Source organism: Canis lupus, chromosome 29 (genome assembly GCF_048164855.1).
Source record: "Canis lupus baileyi chromosome 29, mCanLup2.hap1, whole genome shotgun sequence".
Classification (NCBI taxonomy): domain Eukaryota; kingdom Metazoa; phylum Chordata; class Mammalia; order Carnivora; family Canidae; genus Canis; species Canis lupus.
The window spans coordinates 15,315,312-15,328,417 of record NC_132866.1 but is presented as its reverse complement, the minus strand read 5'-3'; the positions used below and the strand labels follow the sequence as shown (position 1 = coordinate 15,328,417).

Genomic DNA, 13,106 nt, shown 5'->3' with positions numbered 1-13,106 from the left:
TTGTTTTTCTCTGACTCACTTATTTCACTTAGCATTGTATTCTGTAGCTCCATCAAAGTCATTGCAAATGGCAAGATTTCATTATTTTTTATGGCTGAATAATATTCCATTGTGTATATATACATAACATCTTTATCCATCTATCGATGGACACTTGAGCTGCTTCCATAATTTGGCTATTGTATCCCAAATGATTTCTATTACTTATTTCTAATATCACTCCATTGTGGTCATAGAGCATGCGTTGTATGCCTAAATTTATTTAGTCTTATTTTATGCCCTAGCATTTGGTCATTCCTAGAGAATGTTACATATACACTTACAAAGATTTTGTATATTGGTAATGTTGGCTACCAAGTTCTCCATATATCTGTAGGGTCTAGTTGGTTTGTGGTATTATTCAGGTGTTGTATTTCCTTGTTTATCATATAGTTCAATCCATTTTTGAAAATGATTAGTGAAATTTGCTACTGTTATTGATTTGTCTATTTCTCTCTTGTACTCTGTCCATTTTTGCCTCATTTTTGGGAGGTTCTGTTGTAAAGTCATGTATGTTTATAATTGCCATATCTTCCTGATGGACTGATCGTTTTATCAGTTTTATCCTTTTAAGAAATATCACTGTTGAAGTCTAGGAACATTTTTGTTTTAATGTCTGTTTTGTTTGATGTTATTATAGTTCCTCCAGCTTTCTAATGTTTATTATCTATATAGTATCTTTTAAAAATCCATTTTCTTGGGTAGCCCCAGTGGCTTAGCGGTTTAGCGCCACTGTTGGCCAGGTTTGTGATCCTGGAGACCCGGGATTGAGTCCCACGTCCGGCTCCTTGCACGGAGCCTGCTTCCCCGTCTGCCTGTGTCTCTGCCTCTCTCTCTGTGTCTCTCATGAGTAAATAAATAAAATCTTAAAAAAAAATCATTTTTCTTTAATCCTTTTTTTAAATTTGTACCTTTCAAATCTAAAGTATGTCTCCTGGAGAGAGCATCTAGTTGGTACTTTTTTTTTTTTTAATCCTGTCTCACAGTCTCTGCCTTTTATTTGTATATTTAATAGTTTTAATTTCATGTTATTTTTGATGTAGTTGAATTTGTCTGCCATTTTATTTTTTAAATATCTCATTTGTTACTCTAGATAATACTTTTTGTTACTCTTTTTTATAGCTCTGTTTGCATTAATTAAATATTTTCTAGTGTAACATTTTAATTCTTTAATAGTTTTTTAAAAAATATAATCATTTTAGTTACTTCTTTAGTGTTGATTTTAGGGCTTATCATATATACCTTATCAGAATATACATCAGACTCACCCTAACTTAACTCCAGTAAAATATAAAAATGTTCCTCTTACAGAACTCTCTTCCCTTTTTTAAAATCTTTTTTGTGGTATTACAGTTATATATAGAATATCTATATTTGTTCCAAAAATCAATAATATATTGTTATTATACTAACTTTATATGATTTTTTCTTTCAAAGAACAGAGGAAAGAAGAACAAATATATATTTCTTATATAAACTTATTATTGAATATTTTTGTGTACTTATTTTTCATTTGTTCCTCTTGATTTGCATTACTATTTGGTATCAACGTCTTCAGTCTGTTACTTTGTGCTGTTATTGTTCAATATATTACATTTCTATGTTATAGGTCCAACAATACAATTATATATGTGTTGTTTTATAATAATTGTTTTTCAAATGTATTAGGAAAAGAAGAAGAAATATGCATTCATACTTTTATAATTACATAGTTGTCTTTTCGAGCACTCTGGATTGAAATAACTGATCTAAGATAGAAGAACTTCCTTTAATATCTTGTAAAGCAGATCTTCTACCAACAAATTTTAATTTTTATTCATGTGCTAATTGTCTTTATTTGGTTTATTTTTGAGAGATTTATAAATATGAGATTCTTGGTTGACCATTTTTTTCAGATTTCTTGAGGTAAAATTGACAGATGAAAATTGTGTATATTTAAGGTATACATGTGATTTTTGATACACATACACATTGGAAAATAATCACCATCATCATCATTTTACATAGTTCCCATTTTTTTGGTGTGTATGGTGAGATTGCTTATGATGCACTGCTTAGCCAATAAATTTAAAGTATACAGTACAGTCTTATTGACTGTAGTAACCGTGCTGTACATTAGATCTCCAGAGCTTATTTATCTTGCACAACTGAAACTTTGTATGCTTTGACCTACATCTCTCCATTTCCCCCATTCTCAGCTCTTGCAAACACCATTTTGCTCTCTTCTCTTTTGAGTTTACTTTTTTAGATTTCACATAAAAGTCAAATCATACAGTATTTGTCTCTCTGTGTCTGGCTTATTTCACTTAGGATAATTTTCTCCAGATTCATCTATTTTGTTGTCAATGGCAGAATTTCCTCCTTTTAAAAAGCTGAATAATACTATATATATTTATATTTATATTGCATTTTTAAAAATTCATTCATCTATTGATGGACACAGGTTTGTTTCCGTCTTGGCTACTATGAATAATGCTTCAGTGAACATGAGAATGAAGATATATTTTTGAGATAATGATTTCATTCCTTTGGACATATACCCAAGAAGTGAGATTGCTTAATAATATGATAGCTCTTAGTAGTTCTATTTTTAATTTTTTTTGGAGGCTCGAAACTGTAATTGATTATATCAATTTACTTTCCCACCAGCAGTGTAAAAAAGGTTCGTTTTACTCCACTTCCTTAGCAACACTTGTTATTTCTTGTCTTTTCCATTATAGCTATTCTAACAGGTATGAAGTGACATCTCATTTTGGTTTTATTTGTATTTCCTTGATGATTATGGGTGTTGAATACTTTTTCATTATCTGATGGCAATCTGTATGTCTTTGTAAAAATATCTATTTATATCCTCTGTCCATTGTTTAATTGGATTATTCTTTTTTATTGAGATATATGAGTTTTTATATAATTTGGATATTATATTTTCTCCATTCTGCAAAGCCAGGTCCAGTGCTGAGGGCCTCCCACTTTTTTTCCCTTGGGCAGTGCCTGAAGTGTTCAGGGTTATGCTTTTTCTACAAAAAAACAGAGTTGACCCAGCTATCTGTGTGTGCTCATGAACCATCTGCAGAAGCTCAAGTGTGCTACATGGGGGAGAGGGATTTATGGATTGCTTGGGGCATATTTGTGCTATTTGGGGTAAGTCTGCAGGTGGTGTATCCTATGAAGTTCATAGGTAGGCCTCTTGGTGGAGTTCACGAGGTGGTTGGTGGAATTGTTTGTTGGGTTCTGTGCCTCATTTGCTGTGAGCACCCTTTTTCTTCCTCTTCCAATCTTTTCATCATTCTGGATGGGGTAAGAAAGAAGTGGTCCTCTTGGGCATAATCCTACTTGGCTGTGGAAGCCAGATACGTATTATGCTCCCACTTCCCCCTTGGGAGTAATTGTAGGTTGAAGGGGTTTCTCTTGGGAATAAGCTGTGTTGCCTTGGGGAAGAGGTGATGTGGTAATATGATATTGTTCTTCTTACCCTCCTCAGTCGTCCTATTCTTAGAATTTTTGCTTCAAGTGATACTGAGACTTCTGGGCTCCCACACAGTTACTCCTATCTCTTCATAGTTGATAAAATCTGTTTTTGTGGGAGGATGAGGTCAGAAAACTCTTCTTCCACCTCATATCTCAGTCTCTGAGACCTCCATCTCAGTATTTTGACATTTTTTTTTTCATTCAGCACTTTGCATATGTCATTCCACTGCCATTTGGCCTTTATGGTTTCTAATGTGAAGTCTGCTGTTTGTCCTATTGGGGTTCTCTTGTATACAAGCAAAAAAAAAAAAATCATCTTCCTCTTGCTGCTTTTGAGATTTTCTCTTTCTCCATAGTCTTCAGCATTTTTACTATTTTATGTCTGAGTGTGGTTCTTCCTGTATTTTTTCCTATTTGGAGTTCGTTGAGCTATTTGGATGTGTATATTAATATTTTTCATCAAATTTAGGAAGTTATAAGACATATTTGGAAAACTTTTTACTTCTTTCTCCTCTGCATTAATATTCTTAGTAAATGTATGTAGTTGTTAATAATGTTCCACATTTCTTATATGCTCTGTTCATTTTCTTTTCTTAATCTTCAGATAGCAGAATCTCTATTTTTCTATCTTCTACTTTTATTTTTTTCCTTCTGCTTGCTGAAATTTACCATTGGGCTTCCTTTGTAAATTTAAAAATTTTTATTATTATACTTTTGAACTCTGGGTTTTCTTTTTTTTGGTGACTTCTGTATCTTTTATTGTATATTTGATAAAACTGTCATGTTTTCCTTTACTTTTTTAAACCTGTGTTTTTTAAGGCTGAACATATTTATAATAGCGGCTTTGAAGTCTTTTTTGCTTCATCTGACATCTGTGGTCTCTCAAAGGCAATTCTGTTGCCTGCTTTTCCCCCTGTCTATAGGTTACTCAATCCTAGTTCATGGCATGCCATAATTTGCATGCATTTTGTTGCCTGCACTGGACAATTTAGATAACATATTGTAGCAACTCTGGATCCTGCTTTTTCCTCCTTTTCTGGAATTTTTATAATATTATTTATTTAGCGACTTCGCTGAACTGTGTTAGTGAAGTCTTTTTCTTCCTCCAGTGGATCCTCTGATGTTGCTCCTCAAAGGAAGCAGCCTGGAGATGCACTGAATCACCCCTAGATGACAGTAGTGTTAGCCGGGCTTTCTGAATTTTTCCTCTGACCTCCCTGGTAAACTGTCTGACTCTATTACAACCATCTGCTGGCAACAACTAACTGCTGACTGACTGTCTATTATTCTCAACCATGATCTGGGTCATAAATTGCTCCTTATTGTACTTGAATTTAATCTCAACCCTTTTTCAGGGGCAGTCTTTGGCCAATCTTAGAGATTCTGACCCTCATAGGGCTTTTATTAGCTGTCTTTCCCCCTGCTTTTCTCTGGCAAATTTCTATGTTTTAGCTGAATGTTCTCATGGAGTTGCCAACTGTCTCTTAATTGCTTACAAAGAAATCTCCATTATTTTTGAGAGTGCCCTTAAGGCTTAAAGTTTCCTACTTTCTGTTACAAATAAACTCAGTTCCCTTGGAAGATCTATGGCACTTCCTTTTTTCTTAGCTTGCCTCTCCCTGGTGTGGGATAGGATGAGAGTCTGTGCTAGTACCTTGGAATTGTAAGTGGGGTTAGTAGTTCCTCTTGGAGTGATACTACTGTGCAGGGTAATAGATGGGGATGGTGGCCTTTGCTCTTCCCAGCTTGCATGGAACTCCTTTCCTATGACTGATGTGGGTGAAAATTTGTTGGCCCTCTTAGCCTGTGAGACCTGGTGTATAGCTTGCACCCTATAAATGGGGGCTAGGAAGAGGATGAACATTTAGACCTCTCATGCTTTCTCCTCGAATAGAGTTTCTGTCACTCAGACCTGGGGGCCATGAGAAAAGTTGGCTGTCTGCTATTCCTGGTTAGATATCAGTGGTCTGGACTAGGAGCTGAGGAATGAAGGAGCTCTCTGTTCTTAGCTCTACCCACTGGGGGTTGAACTTCTGTCTTGCCAAACTGGTTGTGTATTTATGTGGTGACGGGGGATACTGATATGGGGAAGGATTGGAGTAGATAATGGGTCAGATATCATGGACGACTCTGTTCTTACTGAAATTTAGTAGATATTCTTGAGTAAATATTTATTTGTTATTGCTCTTACTAATTTTTTCTGAGAACTTAAATGTCTTTTTCTTGGTAATTTTTACCAATTATAGTTCTCTCCTTATAGATAGTTTTTGGAATTCCCTATATTGACATTCTGGAAGTCAGCTCCACATTCTTTAAGCATTAATTTCTATAGTGTTTTGAGATATATACTATATATGCCTTACTTTCCTGTATTTACTAGATTTACATTCTGATTCATTTTTAGTACCAGTGCTTTATTTAGAATACTTATGAAATATTGATTCATATTGTCATGCAGTTTATTATATGTCAGTACATTAAGGTAAAATACAATTATGAGCATATATTTATAGTACTTTCTCTCAGTTAAATTTTAATTAAAAGAACATTTATATTAATTTAATGTTTCTCAAAACTGCATTGTGATTTTATGCAATATGGATCTATCAAAATAATCTTAAGCAAAAGAACGTACATGCAAATTAATACAAGCTATATAATTCTATTTTAAAAGTACAATGACAGCAATACAAATAGAACAAACAATCCTAAAGTTGATAAGGAACCACAAAAGAATCAGAACAGTGGTGTTCTTTTTTTTAAAAAAAAAATCTCCATACTGTTTACTTAGTTATATTCATCTTGTGAAAAATCCATTGAATTTTAGACTTATGTGCACTTTTGTGTATGTTATATTTAAATAAAAACAAAAAGTGTAATATGGGATCCATATGAATTATTAGTTTTGCTGAACTGAATACAGTTCAGTAAATTTATTATATTCAATAACTTTTTATTTGCTTTGGTATTTAAAACTGGTGGTACCTCATCCTCTAGTTTTAAGGATACTTGTTTCCTATTTTATAGATGAAATAAAAGTTCAAAATATAAATTATTAGAAAATCATGAACAATTATGTTTAATATTGTGTTTCTCAAAGCATTTTAAGATACTGTGAATCTCAAAATATTTTACAAATATTGAAACTTAGAGGCCATTTATGAGTTGTTAAAATAAAGCATGTTATTTTCACAATTCGAAGGAAAATTCTATAAGTGAGTTAGACCCTTTATATATATATATATATATATATATAAAATCAGGGAGGTCTTTTTATCCTTTGTAATACATTTTTAAATTTTATCCTGTAGGACTATTTTGAAAGAAAGTGGGTTTGCCAGATACCTTCATTCAGCTGTTCTTATCAATGGAGCTATGCTTATTTTTGGAGGAAATACCCATAATGACACTTCCTTGAGTAACGGTGCAAAATGTTTTTCTGCCGATTTCCTGGCATATGACATAGGTATGTATCTGTTAGGATTGTACAAAGTAGGAAATATCAGAAATTTGTCATTTAGAGATTCTCAAATACATTAATCAACAGCATGTGTATATGTCATTTTAGAGATAAATTCAGTGACAGATTATGAATGGAATTCTAATTTCAGCACAGTAGTAGCATAGGGTCAAGAGAACAGACATTCTAGGTTTGAACGTCCTTTTTGAAGGCTGTTGTATATTGTATCCCTACGTGAGTAATTTATCAGTCTATTGTATTGACTGTTGCCATATTGGTTTTGATAACATGTAGATATGGAGCACTGTCAAATTATGTAAATTATAAATAGTGGGAATGCAACCATTTTAGTGTTAGTGGGTATGAGCAAAGATGTATTTATTTATTTATTTATTGAAGATTTTATTTATTCATGAGAAGCACAGAGAGAGAGAGAGAGAGAGGCAGAGACACAGGAAGAGGGAGAAGCAGGCTCCATGCAGGGAGCCCGATGTGGGACTGTCTCCAGGATCATGCCCTGGGCGGAAGGCGGCACTAAACCACTGAGCCACCCGGGCTGCCCCAAATTTGCATTTAAATTAAACATACAGATACAGTTACTTGGTGTAGGAAGATGATAGAAGTAAAGAAAGGAGAATAAAGACAGTAGAGCTAAAGTAAGATTTGGAGATAAAATAGAACCCAGAATGTATCTAGGAATGGAGGTAACTGAATAAGAATATTTTCCAGAGAACCAGAAATACAGTACATTTATACAGTTTGCTTAATTTCAATTATGCTATCTATATTTCTATCAATTTTTAAATATTAAATGATTGTATTTTTTTAAATACTAAATTTAGCATCCCAGTGGACCATTGTAGTGAAAATATTTCTTCTCTTCGTATCGTTTTATAGATCAAGCCTACTCGATCTCTAAAATATATTTAGCAGTAGTTCAGAGAGCTTTTAATTGATGGTGCAAAGTAATATGCCAATTTTAACCTATTAAGAAAATTTCTGATAAATAAAAATAAAAGAAATCAAAGAGTAATACATTTAATAGATTTGAGAGGTATGCTTTGGCTCTTAAACATCAAAAAGGCGCCTAGTCTACTTTGAAGAATTATTTCAAGTGGTGACATATAAAGAAAATTATGCCTATTAATAAGAACTTTGATTTTTATACTGCTGTACATTTGGAAGGAAATTCCTGGTAATAAAATCAAACATACTAAAAAAAATTAAGCATATTTTTTGACTCTAAACAGTATCTGTCTGTGGTTAATCATTAAAAAATAATAATCCACTGCCTTTAGAAATTTTAGATACTAAATAAGTCTTTATCTTTTTGGACTAATAATTTGAAGTGATAACTCATTTTCAAAATTGGATTGTCTCGGCTTTTAGAAGGCTTATAAATTAGTGCTAAGATCATGAAAAATGGATTAAATGATGTACTGAATCTAGGCTCCCATTTTATGATCTGTCATTGCCAGGCCGGGGCTGTCAACATCTGTCATTTGACCGTGATGATGAGACAGTAAGGTTATTTCTCTGGAAGTAGATGAAGGGATTTTATTTTGTTTTGTCTTGTTTTTCACTTCTGAATAAAAATAGAAAAGTGTAGAATTTGTTTTTATTGTTAAAAACCTAAGGGAGGTTTTGAACTTTTTCAGAAGATTCTTCAAGGAGTTTCACCTATTATTTGTACTTTAATGGAGAAATTAATGTTGAACTATTTTGTAGCTGACATATTGGGAAATTATTTTTATTCTTTCCATATTGTTCAAGATTATTATGTTTTGGAGTTTATCAAAAAAGCTCATGTAGCTGAAAAATATTAGAGGTGTTAGTTTGAGAGAAAGAGATCAGATTATCATTATTCTAATTACTCTTTGCTGAGTGTTTCCAAAAATTAGATAGTATGCTAAAGGCTTTATATATAGTATCTTAACTTTTCTTATAATTTTGTAACAACGTGTTAATAAACTCCTTTCCAGAATAGTAAGCCCAAAACCATATAGGCAGTAAGTGGTACATCTAGCTTTTGTAACTCCTAAAACTTGTGATAATCTTTTTGCTTGAGTACCACATGCTGCTGTTTATTTGGGTCCATTGTATGTTCTTATTTTTTTTTATGTTCTTAATTTTGACAATACATTTTCAGACACTTATGTTTATTAATATTCCTTAATGCTATGGAAAGATAGAAGCAAATATCTGTTTTATTTTTTTAAGCAAATTGTTCGATGGGAGAAAGAATAACATTTCAAACAGTTTTACATTTCAACATAACATTAACAATTAACAATATTAACAAAAACGTAAAGCAACTATGCAATTTAACATAGGATAAAAGTGTTCTGTTTTATCTCATTTGATTATTTTTGTGTAGTTCCTAATAAAGTTCTCCCCCCAAATTTGTTTTTATTTTTTTGGGTTTGTGGTATCAAATGTTGGAATATTTTCCTGGGAAAAGTATTTTTTTATATTTCAGAAATGTCTTCCAAAATAATTGTTTTCTTTATGGAGTATATTTTTTGGGAATAAAATACAACCATTGCATAATGAACCAACTTAAAAATAGATGTGTTTTGAAAAAGGTCATCTTGCTAATTTTTGTCTAGTATACTACCCTTGGACTTTTATGGCATATTTAACTGGAGTGCACCTGAGGAGTTAGCTGGTTGCTTTGTGTTTTACGATGTTTAAATAAACAAGAATATTTGCTCCAATACTAATTTTTCATTGCTCTAAAAAGTACAATTTCAATCTTAATGCCATAGTAAATTTTACATAGTGAATATTGTTAATCTTTGAGTATATAACCTTGCTTTCACAGTTCTCATTGTTATATTATAGATGATAGATGTGGAAGGCACATACCTGTGATTTTTTTAACATGACTGTACCTTGGCATCCACCTTGAAGATTGTAGGGAAAAAACTTAGATCTGTATAATCTGATTTTCTTAGATTATCACTGGGCACCTATATTTTAAAAAAGTAACTCAAGTGCAATTGGTAATAGACTCAGGGCTAGTGAATGAGACTCAGTCAACCATAACATAAAGAATGATATATTACTTAATGTTCTTGTCTGTAAATCTAGCTTGAAATCAGATAACTTATTTTTTTTTCTTATTGCTAGTGGTATTTTTATTGCTTTCAGAAAGCTACCATGACACTTCATTCAAGATTAAAATAATCCTTGTGGTAAAGATGTAATTACATCTTTCTGTTAAATATGTAATGGAAAAACATGCATGTTGATCTCATGTTGTTAGACATTTATACTTTCAAACTATTTGGCTGTGCACAGTACACATTGTCATAAAAGTCATTTTTCTAGGGTTTGAAGGAAAAAAGGTATCAGATGGTTTGTTTGTTTTTCACATCTCTAAAGTGTCACTAGGTGATTGAGGATTTCTACATTTACAAGTGAGAGATTGTCATGAATTGAAACATACCTTGGGATCAAACTGAATTTTCAGACTGTATTTCAGAATCATCAAATGAAGAGGGATTACAAGAATTTTTGGTGGGCCTAACATAGAATTATGATGCTTTTAATTATAAATGGTAGTTTTTACTCTTTAATAAGAAAATTTACCTAGCGGTTAAGAGGATGTGTAGAATTCTGAGCAATGTGGTTAAGACAGAACAAAACAGAGGATCATAAAGGAAGAGAGGAAAAAATAAAACAAGACAAAATCAGGGAGACAAACCAAAAGAGACTGAGGAAACAAACAGGGTCACTGGAGGGGTGGCGGGTAAGGGGGTGGGGTTAACTCTGTGATGACCAGTAAAGAGGTCATGTGATGTAATGAGCACTGGGTATTATATAAGATTCACTGACCTCTACCTCTGAAACCAATAGTATGTTATATGTTAATAAATTGAATGTAAATAAAAATTTAAAAAAGAGGATGTATAGAATTCTGAACAAGATGAAGAATAACTCAGAGATAGAATGATCATATTTTTTCTTCAAGAAGATAATAGAAACAAGAAAATATGATTTTCTGATTACTTCAGAATAGAGTAAGGAGTAGGATTTATATTAGAAATACATCTTGCAGAAAGCAGATATATTGAAACTAAAGCTGAAATTTCAAATCAGATCAAAATAATGAGTTTAAAAAATTTGTTGTATTTTTTCAAGATTTATTTATTTGAGAGAGTTAAGCAGAGGGAAGGGTAGAGGGAGAGAATCTCATGCAGACTTCTGGCTAAGCGCAGTGCCCCACATGAGGCTTTACCCCAGGACCCTGAGATCATGACCTGAGCCAAAATCGAGTCGGACTCTTAACCGACTGAGCCACCTAGGCACCCCTATTTTATTTTTTTTAAGTGAGCTCTACATCCATTGTGGAGCTTGAACTCAGAACTCTGAGATCAAGAGTTGTGTGGTCTACCAAGTGAGCAAGCCAGTGCTCTAATAATCTAAGAGTTTTTAAAATAAATTTCTTGAGCATGACAGTTTACTTATGATGTTAATTTCTTGGTAGGTGATTATTTAAAAAAAAACTCAGGATAAAACTTAAAAGTAATTTTATATTTGCAGAAGTAGTACTATTTTAATTGGTAATATGTAATAGTATGTATAGTTAACCACACTGTTAAAACACAGTGAAGTTGTAGTTCACTATACCCTTTAAAATCACTTGACTAGTTTATGAAGCATGGCATGCATGTTTTTGTACACCCCTGGGGAGTGTGTGTGTGTATATGTATAATGGATACAATTTTATAAGGTATATAATTTCATTAAAAATCATTTTAAAATGAAAACATCTAATTATTTAATTTTTTAAAAAGATTTTATTTATTTATTCATGAAAGACACACACACAGAGACAGAAAATAGGGAGAGGGAGAAGCAGGCTCTCCCTATAGGGAGCCTGATGTGAGACTTGATCCCAGGATTCTCGAATCAGGACCTGAACTGAAGGCAGATGCTCAACCACTGAACCACCAGGTGTCTCTAATTATTTAATTTTTTGAACACTCCAGTGAAATTATAAGAATTCCAACCTACTTGAGCTTCATGTTTATAATTATTTTCATTTTCTGGAGGACATTTTATTCCTTTCTTTGTTAATATTTCCCTATGCTCTTAGTTGAGTTCTTAGGGTTATTCCTTGGTGAAAGCAGCACCCCTTGCCTGATCACTTGAAAGAACTGTTTGTTTCTCTTTGTCGTCAGAAAAACTCTTGAAATTATTCTCACATTTTTTTCACTGCATTTAGCCAAGAACTGTTTTTAGCTTGACTCTGTTTTTTTGCTTAAGGATTCTTTTCTTTCTATAATACTATTATATAGAAGAAATAGTAACTTCTTCCTTTTTAAAAAAGAGGCCAATAAGTAAAGGAAAAAACGACCTTTCATTTTGAGAAAAGAGAGAACTAATATTTGTTAAATGTTTCCTGTGGTTCTTGGCACTTAACATGTTCTTTATGATGTAATGTTCATAACCTCTAATAACACCTATATAGTACATATTATGATATTCATTAATAGGAGAAGAAACTGATTTAGCATGGTTAAACCCAAAGTCACGTAGGTCATGAGATGGTATATTCAGAATTTGAAGCCAAGCCTAAGTTCAAATTTCTTTTGATTCTACCATTATGCTATGATAATGATTTTTCCCTTTAACAGGAAGAAATTTGAATGGTCTTTAATTGTGGAATGGATGTATAATATTTGGTAATGTGGCAAGACACTCAAGAAAATAAATTTTATTAGCAGAGTTAATCAAATTTTTATGGTATATTTGAATTTTATTGTGTCTCTCCTCTCCCACAAATTAACCAGAAAATACTGATCTCAAGACAGAAAATCAAGGAGAAAGAAAAGAATAGTGAACAGTAAATCTCTCTTTCTCTTAACATATCTATTAGCATTTGGAGACATTGTTTTGAATGTAAAAATTACTGAATACAGATTCTTGTAATAAAATATAAAACTGAAAGAAAGTTTTCAAATGTCTTAACAAAATGTCTTCCCCAGGGGAAGAAGGCAGAGGAAAGCAGTCGTGAATATAGAATCAAAACTTTAAAATAAATCATTAGCAAATAGAACTCAACAATGTTTCAAAAGTATAATAAATTATGCCCAAGTTGAGGTTATTCTAGGAATTGATGTATGATTTA

At 32.4% G+C, this 13,106-nt stretch overlaps 1 protein-coding gene across 3 annotated transcripts in view; it reads left to right on the top strand.

Moving 5' to 3' along the window:
• The window catches only part of ATRNL1 (attractin like 1), a 784,866-nt gene that overhangs the window by 117,713 nt on the left and 654,047 nt on the right, over positions 1 to 13,106 (top strand). For all 3 annotated transcript variants that reach the window (XM_072805187.1, XM_072805188.1, XM_072805189.1), the window contains exon 10: positions 6,819 to 6,973. In XM_072805187.1, the coding sequence (XP_072661288.1) occupies positions 6,819 to 6,973 (155 nt within the window). The remainder of the gene's footprint in view (positions 1 to 6,818; positions 6,974 to 13,106) is intronic.